The following is a 19,077-nucleotide window of genomic DNA, read 5'->3' as shown; positions in this document are numbered from 1 at the left end:
GTTTATCTATATAAAAAAATGGAATGTTCATTTGTGGGATTAATAGAACTCAAAAACCACTGGACGAATTGACACCAAATTTGGACACAATACACCTAACAACCCAATGTTTGTCCTTCACTCAAAAAAATTGATTTTGTCATTTGGGAGTTGTAGTTGCTGGGATTTATAGTTCACCTACAATCAAAGAGCATTCTGAACCCCACCAACAATGGAATTGAACCAAACTTGGCACACAGTTCTCCCATGACCAACAGAAAATACTGGAAGTGTTTGGTGGGCAGTGTTCTTTGGTTTTGGAGTTGTAGTTCACCTACATCCAGAGATCACTGTGGACTCAATGATGGATCTGGACCAAACTCTACACGAATACTCAATATGTCCTAATGTGAACACTGGTAGAGTTTGGGGAAGATAGAATCTTGACATTCGGGAGTTGTAGTTGCTAGGATTTATAGATCACAGAGCATTCAGAATCCAACGATAGAATTGGGCCAAACCTCCCACACAGAATCCCCATGTGGACCACAGCAACAAAATTAATATATTATTAGCTTAGTACAATATCAATATTATATATTACTATATTGTACTATACCATTATATTGTAATATTAGTAATATTGCATGTAATATCAAATATATAATTACAATATATTATTAATAGTAGTATTATATTGTATTACATTATAATATAAATATTATATGTATATATAATAGATTATATTACATCTATATAAATAAAAATTTGATGTTCTTTTGTGGGACTAACATATCTCAAAAACCACTGGATAAATTGGCACCAAATTTGGACATAATACACCTCTCAGGCCAACAAGTGACAATCACTTATAAAATGAAAAACACAGCGGAAGAGACTTTAAAAGCCAAAAAATAAAAAATACATTATAATGCATGCGCAAAACAACATATTTACACATATACACAAATATATACACACACATACATACAAATATACACACACAAAACACATATACACAGACTGGGCCACAGCAACACGTGGCAGGGGACGGCTAGTATTTGAATAAAATGCATAGGTTGCCAGTAGATACTAGGTTATGTGTAGATTTCAAGAATTATGAGGCATATGTAGCCATAGGAATCACAATTCACAATGCATACCAAATTATTACTTGAAGTTTGTGTGGCCTTCTGTTTATCCAACTAAGTCCAACATTAGTTATAATGGAAATCTTAGTTGTTGCTTTACAGTTCACATTTTCTGTCTCTTTAGAAGGAAGCAGCTAAGAAGGAAGAAGCGCTTGCATCCTTTGAAGCCTGGAAGGCTATGAAGGAAAGAGAAGCAAAAAAATTGGCTGAGAAAAAAAGGTTGGAAGAGGCAAAGAAACAGAAAGAAGCAGAACTAAATGAGAAGAAAAAAGAAGAGGCACAAAAGGCAGTGAGAAATTTCTATGTTGCAAGCATCAACCCTATAGAAAGACTGTATTAAGTAGAGCTAGTGTTTCATTATATGCCCATACCCTGTGATTCATCTTAATGAGTATAGTGTTCTGAAATTGAATATGCAAACTGTTGAAATTAACTTAACTGTAAGTTTCTGCACTCTGTTTGGCAATATTCACTCTGCAGTGAATAATTTTGCAAGTAGATTTAGTAGTTTGCAAAGCCTAGCCAGTGGTCAAAATCCATGAAAAGCAAGAATCTAGAATTTAATTTGCAGATTCATCAATAAAGCTTAAAGATTTAAATTGGGGGTGGGTGTGTTTTAATCAATGAGACTGAGAATTAGAGATATGCTTGTTTTTAGATTGGTGTGTTATTCTGGCAAAAAGCTTTTAAAATATTAACAAGATGTGTTTTGTTTTAAATTGGATGTAAACCATCTTGGGTTCTATGCAAGGAGAAAGGGGGATATAAATAAAATAAAATAGCCACAAGGGACTTGCAGTGAACCCTTTAATGCAAAAGATAGTAACCTGATTCCTCATTAGGAGCATATTATGCCAGGGGTGGAACCATTTCATTGGCTGTTGATCACGACCAGGATCCCCAAAGGATTGTCTCCTTCCAAAGGACCTAACATGAAATGTTTATTTTGTGTGTGCCTCCCACCTATATATGTTTTTTTTTTTTGTGGGATTTTTTGGTTTGTTTTGTTTGTTTTTTGTTTTTTGCTGTGTTAAGTAAATTAAATATTGGCCAGAAGCAGAAGTCTTTCCAATTCTGGTGCCTACTTACAGGAATCCCTTACTGCAGTGGGTATTTTGATGCCTAATTTGACATTGAGCCCCCGCTGGCACAGCAGGTTAAACTGCTGAGCTGCTGAACTTGCTGACTGAAAGGTCGTTGGTTCGAATTCGGGTAGCGGGATGAGCTACCAGTGTAAGCTCTAGTTTCTGCCAACCTAGCCATTTAAAAACATGCAAATGTGAGTAGATTAATAGGTACCACTTTGGCAGGAAGGTAACGGCGCTCCATGCAGTCATGCCAGCGACATGACCTTGGAGGTGTCTATGGACAATGCAGGCTCTTTAGCTTGGAAATGGGAATGAGCACCACCCCCCAGAGTCGGACACGATTAGACTTATTGTCAAGGGGAAACCTTTACCTTAATTTGACATTAGGTGAAATTGCTTTTTATTCAGGCCGTGAACGCCTTCAACAATACACTGTTTTTATTTGTTCAGACCTTTAAATGGTTTTTTTTTCCTTTTTCAAGGTGAACTTTTAACTGCTTGTTCCAATTTATTTATTTTTTCACACAGCCCAGCGAAAAATAATTTCTTGGTGTCTTGGTTTTTAGGCTTGTACTTAGGATTATTTGGGGCGCTGATTCAGAAAATTGCATTGGATAGACTGCATCAGCTCTAGTATCTTAAATATGGTTATTGTGGTTTTCAGTGGGTGAGCAGATGGCAACTGGTAGATGTCATATGTTCTGTATCTCAAAAACTAGAGCTGATATGGAAAAACTATTGCCATTTTTAGAATCAACAGGTCAAATATATCCAGAAATAGGGATAACTTTTGAGGCACAAAAATGTGTGTTGGCCAGTGTTATATTTTAATAACTTCATCTTGTAAGACCCTCTCAGAACCATGCTGAAAAGCAAATTATTAGTTATTCTAATAAAGAAAGCCCAGGTGTCCTTTATTATTCTTTTAGTAAATAATGGGTTGGTTTGTAAAATGGTAATGACTTAACACTGACTTTGTACTCTGCACACTCAATCAACCAATTAATCAAGTGGTTTCAAACAGCTGATAACATGACTAAAATTCTTTTAATTGCTTAAAAACTAACAAAAGCTCTTAAACACAAACCTTATAGGCTTTTGAGAAATGGAAAGAAAAGAAAGCAGAATATTCAAAACAACAATTAAAAAAGGAGAGAAGAATTGAAAGGTTGAAAAAGAAAAAAGAAGAGGAGATTGTTGCAGAGAAGAAGAAAGACAGCAGGTCTGCTGTTGAAAAGTGGTATGTCTGAATCATTCTGAATCATTATATATTTTTATACCTTTATATCTGAGTCTGCTAACCTTAAGAACAAAAATGAACTTGAGTTGCTGGGAGCTTTTCAGGCTGTATGGCCATGTTCCAGAAGCATTCTCTCCTGATGTTTTGCCTGCATTTATGGCAGGCATCCTCAGAGGTTGTGAGGTCGGTTGGAAACTAGGCAAGTGGGGTTTATATATCTGGAATGTCCAGGATAGGAGAAAAAACTTTTATCTGTTTGAGCCAAATATGAATGTTGCAATTTGTCACCTTGATTAGCATTTAATGGCCTTGCAGCTTCAAAGCCTGGCTGCTTCCTGCCTGGAGAAATTCCTCGTTGTTGTTCACAGTTGCCTCAAACAGATAATCTCCCATCCTCTGAGGATGCCTGCCATAGATGTGGGTGAAACGTCAGGAGAGAATGCTTCTGGAACATGGTCAGACAGCCCGAAAAACTCACAGCAACCCAGTGATTCCAGCCATGAAAGTCTTCGACAACAAAAATGAACTTGTTTATTACATCATTGCTACTGCCTGTCATTGGAATAGAAGGCAAGAATTTTCTTCATGTTTTCAGACAGATTTGTATATTGTTTAGGAATGAGAAAAAAGAAGAATATCTAAAGCAAAAGAAAAAGGAAAAAACACAAGAAAGGAAAAAAGAAGTAGATCAAGAAGTTGAGATGCAAGAAAAAGATAAAAAAGCCATAGAAGCATATGAAAAATGGTTGGTAAGTGTATGCATTGCTGATCATGCGCAAGCAAAACATACAGATATTCCAGTTTGGCTTTATCAACTTCTACTGAATGAAGAAGGCCAAGTGGTGGCAGTATAATCTCCCATTTACTGGTGATGCATCAGTGCAGTAGTTGTTAGATGAATATGCCTGAACTCTGCACACCAAAATAAAGTCTTGTTTAGGTTTTGTAGAGGAACACCTACAATTTCTCATGCTTTACAAAACTTCCTGCAAGTGATTAACACAGATATGTACTTCTGCCTACAGTAATTAACAAAATGTTGTCATGAGGGGATGGGGAAAGCAGACTATGTGTGTTATGTATTGCCATATTTGTAGGAAATGTTTGCCATATTTGTTTGAAACTGCCCTGAGTTCCTTTGGGAAGATATGGCGGTCTATAAATAAAGTATTATTATTATTATTATTATTATTATTATTATTAATGACTAAAGTTAGTGGAGGGTCTTTTCAGCACATTTGGCTTTGTTAGGAATATATAACAAGACTTATAGTCAGTCTCAACTGGCAATTTAGGTATAATCCCATGGAGGCCAAAGTATACATGACCTGTAATTTGGTATTGCATATGCATTTAAAAAAACAACAACTAATTAGCAGCAATGGAAGATCCTAGTCTCATTCTGAACAGCTAGGAGTGGGGTTAACTCTTTCCACCTCCATGGCATCTAATCTCAATATGTATGTTCCCTTAAAAGTTATTGTTCGGCACAAAAGTGAAGCTTTCTTTCGAGTCAATGATGCTTTTGTCATGTTCTAAACTACAGCAGAGGAAGAATATCAGGACTGTATTCTATTCTTTTCCATGCATTCCACAGCCGTTGTTCACACACATGCGATTTCAAAATTACATGTAATTTAGCCCTAACAGGCCTACAAAAGGTGAGCTAAATAGGAGTTGACCTCACTGGTTCTTTCTGGACTCCACAAGGGACATATGTGTCTGCTGCTTAGGTCACGTTTTTAGGCCTTTTTTTCCTGTTGTAATAGATTTTCTTTTTAGTACAAGGAAAAGTCAGTCATTGCAAAAAGAGCAAAACGGCTGCGTCACCACAGTTTTGGCAATAACCCTGCCCTGCTGGTGGTTCCTCATCCCAGTGCTGTAGTTTTTGACATTAGAGTATTCTCTTCTCCTGTTCACTGTCAGGAAGAGCCGCTTCAGCCAAGCCATGTCAGCGCAGCCCAGAACCAGCAAAGCATAACAGCAGCTCAAGTGAGTGAATAATACAAGGAAACTAGTTTGTAAGAGAAAATGAGTTACTCGGGATTGCTTGAAGGATTATTATATTGTGTATGTGTTTGTTTGCGAGTTCACATAGGCAAATACTTTAACATAGAAAATGTAAAAGTCCTGCTTTAGAGTAAGAATTATCATAGTTCTCTAGGAAACAAAATGTACAATACTCTCTCACAGAATCAAACAAACCAAAAAAGATATTGGTTTCTTGGTTTTAAGGCCTGTTTTAAAAATTATTTAGGGCAATGATTCGGAAAATTGCATTGGATAGACTGCATCAGCTCTAGTTTCTTAGATACGGTTATTGTGGTTTTTATTAGCCAGCAGATAGTGACTGCTGATGAACAGGTGCCATTTTTGGAATCAGCAGGCCAAATATACCCAGAAACAGGATTAACATTTGAGGCACCAAAATGTGTGTTGACCAGTGGAATATGTAAAGGTAAATATTTCCCCTTAACATTAAGTCTAGTCATGTCCAACTCTGGGGGTGGTGCTCATCTCCATGTTTAAGCCAAAGAGCCAACATTGTCCGTAGATACCTCCTGGTTAATGTGGCCATCATGAGTGCATGGAGCACCATTACCTTTCCACCAAAGTGGTACCTATTGATCTACTCACATTTGCATGTTTTTGAACTGCTAGGTTGGCAAAAGCTGGGGCTAACAACAGGAGCTCACACCGTCCCATGGATTTGAACCACCGATCTTCCAGTCAGCAAGTTCTGCAGCTTAGTGGTTTAACCCGCTGTGGCACTGCAGAGGGTTACACTTCATGTAAATTTACACTTCATGTAAATTTGCTTGCTAATGGGTATAGCAGACATCTTCAAACTGCAGTCTTCCATCTGTTTGGACCTCCAACTCCCAGAACTCCTGACTATGGCTTCTGTGAGTTGGTGGCCCAAACAGCTGAAGAGCTGCAGTTTGAAGATTCGTGCAGTATAGGTTTAAAACAGTGGTTACCAACCCTTTTTTTTATCCAGGGACCACTTTGGCCATGAACCACTCTCCAACATTAGTACCAAAAAGGTTATGAATCAGTTTTTTTGGCAGCTTTAGATTCAGTTTGGTTATTTGGGGTGCTAAGTCAGAAAATTACATTGGATAGATAACATCAGTTCTAGTTTCTGATACGGAGCATATGCCATCCAGTAGTTGCCATCTGCTCACCCACAGAAAACCATATTTAATAAGCCTCAGCACTATAAGAAGATTTCACGAGACCAGTCATGTTGCAACAGTGTAGTAATGGTGAGGGCACGGACCACATTTTCAATTTTGCAGACCACTGGTGGTCTATGGACCACAGGTTGGGAACCACTGGTTTAAAAGAACCTACCAGTCTTATTGTACAACCTTTATCATAATGTGTCCTTCTTTTTCATTTTGTGTGCACAGTCCATGCAGTTTGCTTCTAGCTGTTCATGGATCCCATATTTACTTCACGCGTTATAAGCCCTTACAAAAGAGTTTTGTGCTTCTGCAAATGTAGCTTTTCCAAACCAATGAAAGTATTGCTATTGTGATTATACTATAAAACAAGGAGCTATTTTTTTCTAACTATGTCTTATTTTTTTTCTGCCAGAGCAAGTTTATAAATAGCTGAGTATAACTGTGATGCCTATTTAAACCAGAACAGATGGAGCAGGTTATTTTTATTTCCACCATTATAAGACATCTGTTCATTAATAAATTGATCCTATTTCATTATCAGTCTGCAATTTTTTAAATGCTCATTGAAATATGTACTTTGAATATATATATTTCCACAAAATATATAGTTCTGAATAACTTTTACCATAAACCTCAAATTTTTGTTAACATCTTATTCTAAATCTGAATAGTTCAATTTTCCCATGTGGATAGTTGCTGAATGTTGTAGTGTTTAGTAGTCATGTGCATTTGGATCTTACCTTGATCCATTTTGTGTCCTGGCTTTTGGTGAGGGCAATGATCCATTTTCGTTTGAGCCTCCTGAAATTGGGAGGTCAGATATTTGTTTTTTTGTTTTTGGGGCCAAAAGATCCATTTTATTTTGGCCCATTATTGGAGGAGGAGTTAACCCATAGGCCCAAAGTGCCCATACCTACGGTTGCAGGCTTTGGGCCTACACACCCAGGCCTCGCAGGGCCTGCAGCCAAGCACCTAGTAAGGAACACTCCTTACTCAGCACTTGGCTGCAGGCCCGGTGCAACCAAGGTGCCCCGGTGCTTTGGGCCTATGGGTGCAGGCTTTCCAGCCCACACACCCGGGCCCGATCCTTACTCAGCGCTCGGATCCAGGCCCCACACAATCAATCCAAAATGCTGGCCCATCTGCCTTTCGTATCAATTGTATTTTCATTTCAGGAGGGGCCTTTCTGTTTTGTTCCATACGAATGGATGGAACGAAACAGAAACATGAATGAAACGAATGGGACAAATTTGAAGCCATGATTAGTTTTTAGGGTGTCATATTACAAGATTGGGGGTGCAAGTTTAAATCTACATTTGTGAAAGGGGCGGGGGACGAAGTGGGCTGGAGACCACAGGCAACAATAGGGTGGGGAAGGGGGAGATAGGGAATGGAGAAAGCTGGCAGGAAAAATCTCCAACAATCCAGACAACCATTAATGGAACAGAAAGTGAGATCAAGGTCCCGGAGTGCGGCATGGAGGAGGGGAGGTGTTCCACTAGCCGAGGGGCCCCCATAGAGGTCGTGGTGGGGAGGGGGAGATGCGGAAAAAGGAGACCTCAAATTCGGCCTAATTCGGACCGCCTATCTACATTAATCATTCCAAACCGGTCTCCTAAGGTAAATTGGTGTAACCAGGTGAGCGGGCCCTCTGGGTTGAAGGTGGTGCTGTTGAACGCCAGATCTGTCAACGGAAAAACGACCTTTATCCAGGATTTAATCCTGGATGAGCGGGCAGATCTGGCGTGCATCACGGAGACCTGGCTGGATGAAGCTGGAGGCGTAAATCTTACCCAGCTCTGTCCTCCAGGCTTTTCCGTACAGCACCAACCGAGATCCGGAGGACGGGGAGGCGGGGTCGCAGTGGTCTATAGAGATTCCATCCATCTGACCAGGAGTCCCATCCCGCAGACCACAAATTTTGAATGCGTCCACCTGAGGGTGGGTGACCGGGACAGAATAGGGATTCTGCTAGTGTACCGTCCACCTCGCTGCACTACAGTCTCCCTACCTGAGCTAGCGGGGGTAGTCTCGAGCCTGGCGTTGGAGTCTCAACGGCTTCTTGTGCTGCGCCCCCTAACCTCCGCAAAGGTGGAGGACCCATTAAGATGGTCCGCCCCAGGAGGCTTATGGATCCGGACGGTTTCCTGATGGCTCTTGGGGATTTTCCCGCCACCTCGGTAGGTGACCATGTCGAGGCCTTGGTCGCTCTCTGGAATGGGGAGATGACCAGGGCAATTGACATGATCGCTCCGGAACGTCCCCTCTCAAGTAGCCGAGCTAAACCAGCTCCGTGGTTTACTGAGGAGCTGGCAGTGATGAAGCGAAGGAAGAGGGAACTAGAGAGCGTGTGGCGCTCGGACCCAAGCGAGTCAAATCGAGCACGGTTTGTGTCCTTTCTAAGGGCATATGCCACGGCAATAGTAAATGGAAATGACAACTGGAACGGAATGTAGACTACGAGATTGGTTATGATTCTATGACAAGACAAAGCGGATTATTTTAGTGTAATTAGATGATAGTGTATTAGTGACAGGTTGTTTTTGTTGTTGTAGTTTATTGTGAAATGTGTTTTTTACATGTTGTACACCGCCGCGAGTCGCCCTAGGGCTGAGAGCGGCGGTTAACAAATGCAGCAAATAAATAAATAAATAAATAAACCATGGAGTTTAGTGTCTGCCCATTATCAGACTATTTCAAAAGGTTGTTCAGGAAAAACTGTAGATGACAGTGATACTTTATGGATATCTACTGACAGTGTACTATCCTGAGGTCTTTATAAAATGGAAGGAAATTACTACTTAAAAAATTAACATTTTTTTCTCTTCTTTGCAATTGCCTGTAGTTTTGCTTTTGTGCTTCTCAAGGAGCAAAAAAGAAAACGGAGCTATGGAAATCTTACATGTCCTCTGTTTTCAAATTCATCACTGTTCATCACTTACTCATGTTTATCGCATCACTGGCCACTTAAAACTCACTCTGTAGAGTGTAGATCCTGCCCTAGTGTAAACATGGCAGACCATGAGCTCAGTGTGTTTTGTAATCTGGAAAAAAACATGTGTTAAATTGGACTATCGTTGTTCTATAATTGTGTCATTGTTAGCATCCCACGTGTGCTATAATATCAATCAAAATCATAAACAACTAATGAGCAACTGTATAGCTAACTTAGACCAATTAAATGATTCTTCTTTGGAAACCAATCCATTTACTACCAAAGTGATAAAAGCTCTACAGCTCCATTGGGGGCCTAGCAATAAATAGCAACTTTCGTGGTATCTTTCCTCGCTCTCCCTATTGGAAAGGGGGCTCCTGCTTTTTGGGTAATATTTTGGTTTCTTTGCCCCTACATTTTCTGTGGATTCCATTGAAATAGTTTCTGAGGGCAATTGTGGAGGCACCAGAAAGGTTTTTGGAACCTATGACTTGACCCCTTCTGTGGGTGGCAGGAGAGGGGAAAACTGCCTGCGTGAAAGTCGGGCCCATCATAAATCAACAGCTGCAACACCCAAGAATATTGTGTGGCTTAAAAATAGTTAGAAGTGATGGAACAATGTGAAAAAAATGTCATGCTTTCAGCGTATCTGAAGTAATGTTATGTTACTATACTAAGTTGCCATGCATGAAGGGAAAAAAAGCAACAATCAAATAGGCATTTCCTTTGCAATCTCCTTCTACAAAACTATAACTACAATACAGTAGTAGTGAGGCATGTATGAAAATGTGACCTCGGACTAAATAAAGTTGTCAAGAAAAGTTTGTTGAATTCATTTGAGATTTCAGAGGTTAACTCTAATGAGGTCAAGCCACCAAAATCACCTTTCTCTAAGATGTCTGATTTCTCTGGTGAGGCTGATCATTGTTAACTTGGTCATTCCTCTAAACTGTGAATACAGTTGAGAGGTCAGCTCAAGTAACACACTGAAATGTCCCTGGAGATGAGCAAATGTACAAGTCATATTGAACAAATGATTTCAGTGCCTTTGTATGGTTGTATTTGAAATATTTGGATTTGTGACAAATGTCACAACTCTATAGTCTGCAGCTCTATTTGCACAGAACAATATTAGTCCCAAAAAGTGAGGGTTCTAATTAAATTTAGTGCAGGAATTTTTAGTGGTATTTTTCCTCCACCAAACAGGGAGTTTTCAAATACTTATAATGAAGACAGTTTACTTATTTTCCTTGAGCCAGAGTATATTTTAATGACACACTGATAAAAAAAGTTAATTACACAGGAAACAAAAAAAAAGTCTCAGCAAGTATTCTGCTTAGCCTTTGTTATTTAAATTGACTGTATTTGAAGCCAAACAAAGCTGTTTGGACCTTATGCTATCCTTTGCATGACACTAGGCTGTCGGAAGTTTTTCAGATATATTTTTGATGTACAGTTTTACCATGGTAATTAAAGATGGAAATCTCTTTAGAGGAATAATAGTTCATAGATCAGTATACAGCTTTTCTGGTGAGCACCTGGCATGCCTGTATTTTTGTAAAAGTGGCTAGCATTGTCTAGTAGAGTATAAATTGCAAATTAATTGGCATTTATTCAAGCAGTGTGCTGCTAATTATCACAATATACTTCACTGTCAACAGGGAAAGAAAGAGGTGAAGGAAATGATGCAGAGAAATCAGAAGAAGCTCCAGGTTATCCTTGAAGATGAAACCCCACCTCCATGGAGCCCACCTGGTAAAGCTGTGCCCTCAAGAAGCTATTGAGATGCCAGTGCCATGCGGGAGATCCCGCTGTTTGGCCATCACCTTATCATCACTGTTCCGTAACATCTGATTTTAACATGAATTGAAATTGGCTCTCGTATCCTTTCTCTGTAGGTGGTGATTTGCTTCCCTGGTATAAAAACTCTGAAATGTTCTAAACATGTAGTACTCAGTAGGTAGCACACAATTTCCCAGGGTTTGTTTTCCCCCATCCATTTTGACAAAGCCATGGACACACAGAAAGTGCCAAGTTCAGCAGTTAGTACAAGCTATAGCAAAACCACTGCTGATGAAAGAATAGCTAGAATACTGAAAGGAGAGAAAAGTACAATTTTCAATTAGAGGGAAGCAGGATAAATAGCTGTGATGTAACCTCAAGCCTTTGCCACATTACCAAATTCTCTTTTTATTATGGTATGATCTTCAATGAGATCAAATTCTATTCAAACAGGTCAGGGCATTGTATTTGGGCACTTTCAAAACACCAGAATATAATGTCTGTTTTATATTCCTTCCTGGAAAAGTAATTAAAGGTTTATCTACACTGTAGAAAAGGTCTTGTAGGCGTTGTGATCCTGACACACATGACATTCTTGATGACTCACTTACAATGTGAATTCTTTGGGCTTAGTTTTTTTTTTTTTTAAAAAAAACTTATATTTTACCCTGAAGTTCTACAGAAAATCCCGATTTTTGCCACATGAGCAATTTCACTATGGATTTGGGGGGTAGGAGTTGGTGGGATGTGGAACTGGTTGATGGAAAGTGATAATTCCTGCCAGAAGGCAAGTCTTTACTGGGTAACATTTTGTGTGTGGGGGGGAGGGGTGTGAATAGTAATTGCATTTCAGTATTTCAGTATGCATGATGAAGGAGAGAAAAATGGAGTGCCCACAACCATGTGACTGAAAATAATGCAAAGGCTGTACCACTCCCTAATAGAAGTATGAGTTAAACAAAAGAAATGTGTGGCTGGTTATGACAGTCTCACCAGGAGGTGTGCAATATGTGTGCTACACAGTCACTTCAGGGTCAGTGTGGACCAGAAGAATGTGTGAAACAGATATAGTAAGTTACAATAATTTTCGGGATGGCATTTGTTCTATAGTGGGATGAGTTGAACATGTGCCTACAGAGGGAAAGGAAGAAGACTTTGCAGTCTGTTGCACAGTACAAGAAAGATACAGTTTAGAGTATTCGGTCTTGTTCTGCATGGGTTGATTATGAGTGAAACAAGGCATTCACAGTTAGAAGTAGCTTTAGAATTGCTAATTTCTTCCCCATCTAATAGATTTTTCACAGCAATTACGATAATGCAAATAGTAGTGGGGCTCTTTCACCCACCCACAGAAATGATTCTCCAGCTTTTCCCAGTATTTGAGGCATCCCTGTGCATGATCGTTCCATGAAGCTGTTTCCCATTTACACTAGGGAACAAACTCTCTGGAGCCTATCTGGAAGAGCAGTATGTTTCTGCGAACAGACCCCTGAGCTGTTATCTATAGTAAATGGCTTTTTAAAAAATAAATGATAGATGCTTACAACTGAATATTTTCAGAATTAGCTAGTAGAAGGATGCTTGGCTGTAAAATACATTCTTTCACAGCTAAGTTAATGAGATCCAATAACTGGGATTTTACAAAATTGCACATTTTAGCTTCTCATTTTGAACTGCTTTGTTAGGATTTGGGCCACGTTTGAATAATAATAATTTTAAAAAATTATTTATACCCCGCCACCATCTCCTGGAGGAACTCAGGGTGGCTCACAAAGCATTCAAAGTTGCAAACACGCAAAATACAAAAATTGCAGAAACAATAACATAACAATAACAGCCAACATAAATATCTCACTTCACAAAAACCCCTGGTAAAATCAATAAAATAGCTGAAGTTATAAACAACAATAACCAATCTCAATTATGTAAAGTGCTTGGTGAAATCTATGGGTTGTAATCACTGCATCACTATTAGAGCTCTTTGAGAGCCCAGGCTCTTTGCTTTTTGTCTTGATTATAAAATGTATTTAATTGCCACACAGTCTTGGTACCTGTAAATATTAGTCATGCCATTTTACCTGAAATTATTTCAGAACTGGTCTCACAGTGCTTTTTTAATTGCCTGAAAGTAACTTCAGCTCTCCACCGACTTCAAAAGGGAATCATGAAATGACTGTGAACCATGACTCACAGATAGAGGAGTATCTCATCTGCTGCAGCATTCTCAATTAACCTTTCTTTCATCCTTTTTCTTTAGCAGAGAAAACTGCTGAAATTAAAACTAGTTTAATTAGTTGTTTTGGATGTGGTCAGTAAAAGGAGAAAATGGTCTTTAAAGAACTGTTCGGAGAAAGTCGACTCAACTATACCTACTGATTCCTGGTCCATCTCCAGTTCTGAATATATATTCTCTAGTTGAAGCAGAGAAAAATTTGGAGAAAGGTTGCATCTTTGTGTCTAATCTATTCAGTCAGTCTGACAATGCTTTATCTGTGCATTATCAGCTACACAGGTTCTCCTTTAATCTCTGGAGCCAAATTTTTGGTCCACTTTTAAAGCTCTAAATATGTTGGGGTCAGATTTTCTGAAAGACTACATTCTCCAATGTGTTTCTTTCGATCTTCAATGTTCCTGCTCTGAATATTCAAGCCATGTAATATTTGGTGAGGGCCTTTAGCGTTAATTTAGAAACAGCCTTCTCAGATCAGGTTGCCTTGTGGCATTTGCATGGATTAGTCTTCACAGGTGAAGACCTTTTTAGTCACCGGGGCCTTTAAAACATGTTTTATGATTTGGACTGCTGTTTCTTAGGCCCCTTCCACACAGCTGTAAAAAAAATCTACATTGAACTGGATTATATGGCAGTGTAGACTCAGATAATCCCATTCAAAACAGATATTGTGGATTATTTGCCTTGATATTCTGTGTTATATGACTGTGTGAAAGGGCCCTAAGTCTGTGTTTCTGTGGGCACAGCAACCAACATCCACCCCACAAGAAGCACCCGACAGAAAACATAAATTTTGGGATAACAAAAGGCTACAACTTGTTTATTGGTTACAGCTGATGACAAGGGTTGATAGCAACACAGGTGTCCTGGATCCAACATCGACCAGGCCAAGTAGAGGCCTCAACACTATTTTGTAACATGCCTGCAATGACAGTGGGGCGTGCTGCATTGGTGCCCATCCTGAACCAGTCTGGGCCTGCCTGTGTGGCCACTTCTTCAAATAATAGCAGGAAAGAACAGTTCAGAGCCTGGAACAGAAGGGCACACAGCAGGGAAAACGAATTCAGTTCCCATGCTACCCCCCCCCCCCAAACTTGGGGGCCCCCAAGTTGTGACAAGGTAGGATGAACAAATACCAACACCAGCCAAATGAGTATGGAGGAGTATTTATCGTATCAGAAGCAAACCAAGAGTACAGTTGTAATGTATTTAAAAACACAAACAAAGTTTAAAAACTTGGCATTATAGTAAATGTCCTTTGACCAGTAGCTGGCCAAAGGGAGTGGGGAATGCTTGAAGATGACTCAACTTGGAAGCTCCAGCAAGCTTTTATGCAGGGGAGGCAGACCAGAGGGTGAAGGTTCTCCCTCGGGTCCATTCCCCTCCAGCCACTTGGCTGATTTTTCCATACCTCCTCAGCCAGGCACACAGGAAACAAGGCTTGCTGAAAAGGAGAGAGCCAGACAGAAGGGAAGTCAGCAGCGACCGCACTGCAACTTGCTGCCACCTGGTGAGTCAAGTAGGGCATTTTCATAAAATCATAGAGTTGGAGGAAACTACAAGGTCCATCTGATCCAACCCCTGCTATGCAGGAACACACAAAGCATTTTAATAATGTTCAGAGTTAGACAGGGAAACGAGTAAGAATGACTGAGAAAAGTAATCCAGCTGTCCTTTTAACTAATTTCCCCTATCTATACCACATTTTGACAGGTTTCTGTTTGTTCTGTCTATTGTGAATCTGTTAAAGGGCCAATAAGCTATCTTAGTGTTTATATTAGCACAAAAGAAAGTAATAAAAAAGAGAATGAACCTGTAAAAATAAATTGGCAGTTCATTTCTGAAAATAACTTTTTGGAAGGTTTCCTGTTTTTTAAAAGAGGCAAGAACTTCAGAAACTTGCTTTGTTATGCTAAACTGCAATATTTGTAATATCGGTAGAAACCCTGGCAGACAGGGGTATGTTGTTGTCATAATACTGTGAAGAACTTAATTTTCTTAGGACATAGGAAACTATTTTAGGGATTGTGTACAAAAGATTATTTTGAATTTGTCTCAGCAGAATCAAAATAGAAAGCTTGTGATAGCCCTTTCATCATGTCTTGTGACTGCTTACAATAATACCAGGCTTTTAAAATTTATCCTGCTTTCTTTCTATTGGTTGACGTTTCTCAGCTTTTGAAACAATTGTATGATAAAATAACTATGTTTTAAGAGGACAGCGGTGTTTCGAGCCATTCTGACTTCTGCCCTCTTCGCTTTTTGGGTTGTGGCTGTTGGCTATGCAATCTTTTTTTCTACCTAAAATAATTATAGGCTGATATTCAGTTCAGAAGTCACTAGTTTGACTTTTAATATTGTTTTTGTTCCAATTTGCAATTGTGATCATCGCAATGACCAAAACTACCCTTCCCCCTAACTGCAAATACTACTTTTAAAGCTTCACAGCCCAACAACATATATTGAGTAATGACATGTTCAGCCCTAGCCCTGACATGGATTGTGCTGAGACAAGCAGCTGCAATGGGATTTTGACAGGATCCCATAGGGTTCTTCGTAGCTATTCTTCTCAGGGCCCTTCCACACAGCCTATAACCCACAATGTCAAGGCAGATAACCCACAATATGCTTTGAATTGGAGTATATGGCAGTGTGGACTCAGATAACCCAGTTCAAAGCAGATATTGTGGGATTTCCTGCCTTGATATTCTGGGTTATATGGTTGCATGGAAGGGCTCTTATACGTGTGTGTGTGTGTGTGTGTGTGTGTATGTGATGCATCTATACTGTAGAATGAATGCAGTTTGACGCCACTTCAATCGCCATGGCTTATTACTATGAAATCAAGTTATTTACAAAAAAAAAAAAAAATACAGCTGTGTGGTAGGGAAGATCTGAGGCCCCTTCCACACAGCTGAATGAAATCCCACATTTTCCACTTTGAAATGGAATATATGGCAGTGTGAACTCAGATAACTCAGTTCAGAGCAGGCATTGTGGGATTTTCTGCCTTGATATTCTGGGTTGTATGGCAGTGTGGAAGGGCCCTATGTATGTCCCACAGCTAGAAGAGGGATGAGCATCGCCATCCCAGTCCTTTTCTCCTTGGAAGTGGATGGGATGGGAAGTAGAGAATTGTAAGGCCTTAAATACAAGATTTTGAGAGTAGCTACATCTCTTGATGCAGTCATAGGCATCTTTGCAGAGCCAGTGCACATTACTTTAAATACTTGCTTTCTCATACTCTTAAAGTACTTTTCAAAAAGCTTTCTTAGCACATTAAAATTGGAATCATTTGCATTTTCCCTGTTAAGCTGTCAATCTAGGCCACAAAGCATAAAATAAGGCATTAGTTATGCACAGTGTTTTTAGCTGAGATTTAAAACAAATCCTTTGGATGAGATTAATTTGCCACTTGCACAGCAGCATTTGGGGCAGGGGAGCACATCACAGGTTAATTATTCCACCGTTCTGTATTTATCCATTGATAAGCGCACATGTATCTATTAATTTTTCTTTGCAATGGAACTAAGCAGGTTAACTTCCTGTACAAATGTTCATCTGTATCCAATCTTCGTGCTTTTTTTTTGCACCAAAAGTCTTTATGAGTATACTTTTCTTGGTTTGATACTTATCACGCACAAAAGTTCTAGATGGGACTGGCTTTCCTAGAAAACATAGAATAATGAGGAAATGACATAAATTGTGCCACATAGTGATTTTTGGTATCTGCATGCTCAATTTGTGGTAAGTTGCTAAGGCTTCAGTCTTATAGAATCTCTTCAGGGATTATCTCTTTCCCAAGGCTTGGTCTGCTAATTAAGAAGAATGGTGTAGGATACAGCTGTCAGCTTTAATGTCAGTGTTGATAAAGGTTGTTCAAAGAATAAGGTAGGAATAGGGTATGCACTGATTAAGTGGTATATAAAAGACAGATCTCAATAGAGAACATGCCTGGTCAAAGACATTTTGCACTGTTTTGTCTCTGATGCTGCCCTTCCCATAGTCATTGGCAATTGGTGCTCGTTGCTAAATGCCTGGGTGCTGTTTCTCCACAGACTGATATGTACAGCAGTCAAGGCTATTTCCTGCTTTTACCCATTTCCAGCCTTTCCACCACAGATAGATTCATCCTCCTTGGAACTGGTCTTAATAGCAGGTTCTTGCATTGAAGAAGACTACATTCTAAATCCCTTGAACACATAACACATACTTCTGAATTTGACTGGAATATGTGGATTTAGGTATATCTACATTGCGCAATTGTAACAGTTTAATTGTCATGGCTGTTTCCTACAGAATCCTGGGATTTGTGGTTTAGTGATTTACTAAAGCTCTCTGGCAGAGAATTTTGAATTGCTTGCTGATAAAATGCAGATCCCAGGAATCCATAAGATATAAAGTGGTTTCAAAGAATTGTAAGGGTATGTGGATATGCCTTGCATACCTGTCTTGATCTGATGAAGCCTTTTATTTCTTAATTGTGTCCATTATAATCTTTTCCTATCTTGGTAAAGTATCTTTTATGGATGGTGTGTTTTCTGTATATATAAGCGCACAATACAGTTCTACATTTTCGATTAATATTATAAAATGTTCTGTGAGTTCTATATTTCACTGCAGGTAGCCTCCACCTCTGTATACATAATGTCTGTATCACTGTATAGTAATGTAATGCTGATCAGAGCCACTGTATTGTAGTGGTTTGAGCTTTGGACTAGGATTCTGGAGAACAGGGTTCAAATCCCTGTTCAGCCCTGAAAACCTATTGAGTGACCTTGGCCAAGCCATGCTCTAGCTTCACGGGAATACAAAGGCAAACACCCTCTGAACATATTTTGCCAAGGAAACTCCATGAGGTTGCCAAAAATCAGAAACAACTTGAAAGCCAACAACAATGTTGACCACCTACAGGGATGAAGAAAATACATCTGAATGTAGCATATTAAAAATTCAGCAGTATCAGTCTTCAGAAGCCAAGAAACATAGTTTTAAGAAACATGAAGAAAGATGGGACTGAACCTATCTTTTACAAGTTGGCAAAGAAAGTTATAGGCAAGTAAAAATATGTGTTTTTTTCAGATCGGATTATTTGTATTTCTACTGTTCAGCAGAAAGTTTATTGAAACACTGTTCACAATTTCTTGAACAAAGCATATTTAAGCCGATGCTGTAGATATATTTATTGCTTACTGTATTTTGAAGAGAATTTAAAAAATAAAATAAATTCTATTTTGTTATATGAAATGTGGTTTTCTTTGACCTTAGAGTGTATGAATATTCATTGAAGTGTTGCTCTTAGTTGAGCTGGCTATTTAAAACAAAAGCCGGTCAAATGCGTATTTCATAGAATCATAGAGTTGTAAGAGACCTCGTGGGCCATGCAGTCCAACCCACTGCCAAGAAGCAGGAAAATCGCATTCAAAGCACCCCCCAACAGATAGCCATCTATCCTCTGCTTAAAAGCCTCCAAAGAAGGAG

The 19,077-nt window shown here is 39.3% G+C and overlaps 1 protein-coding gene across 4 annotated transcripts in view; it reads left to right on the top strand.

Moving 5' to 3' along the window:
• Nucleotides 1-18,843, top strand: part of MAP9 (microtubule associated protein 9) — a 39,233-nt gene extending 20,390 nt beyond the window's left edge. For 2 of the 4 annotated variants that reach the window (XM_060778800.2, XM_060778798.2), the window contains exons 11-15: nt 1,255-1,419; nt 3,313-3,458; nt 4,075-4,207; nt 5,385-5,450; nt 11,246-18,843. In XM_060778800.2, the coding sequence (XP_060634783.2) occupies nt 1,255-1,419; nt 3,313-3,458; nt 4,075-4,207; nt 5,385-5,450; nt 11,246-11,368 (633 nt within the window). In that variant the 3' untranslated portion in view covers nt 11,369-18,843. The remainder of the gene's footprint in view (nt 1-1,254; nt 1,420-3,312; nt 3,459-4,074; nt 4,208-5,384; nt 5,451-11,245) is intronic. The other 2 variants (XM_060778799.2, XM_060778802.2) reach the window with 2 other exon arrangements.
• The last annotated feature ends 234 nt before the right edge of the window (nt 18,844-19,077 follow it).

Source organism: Anolis sagrei, chromosome 5, assembly GCF_037176765.1.
Source record: "Anolis sagrei isolate rAnoSag1 chromosome 5, rAnoSag1.mat, whole genome shotgun sequence".
Classification (NCBI taxonomy): Eukaryota; Metazoa; Chordata; class Lepidosauria; order Squamata; family Dactyloidae; genus Anolis; species Anolis sagrei.
This window is presented reverse-complemented; position numbering and strand designations above follow the sequence as displayed.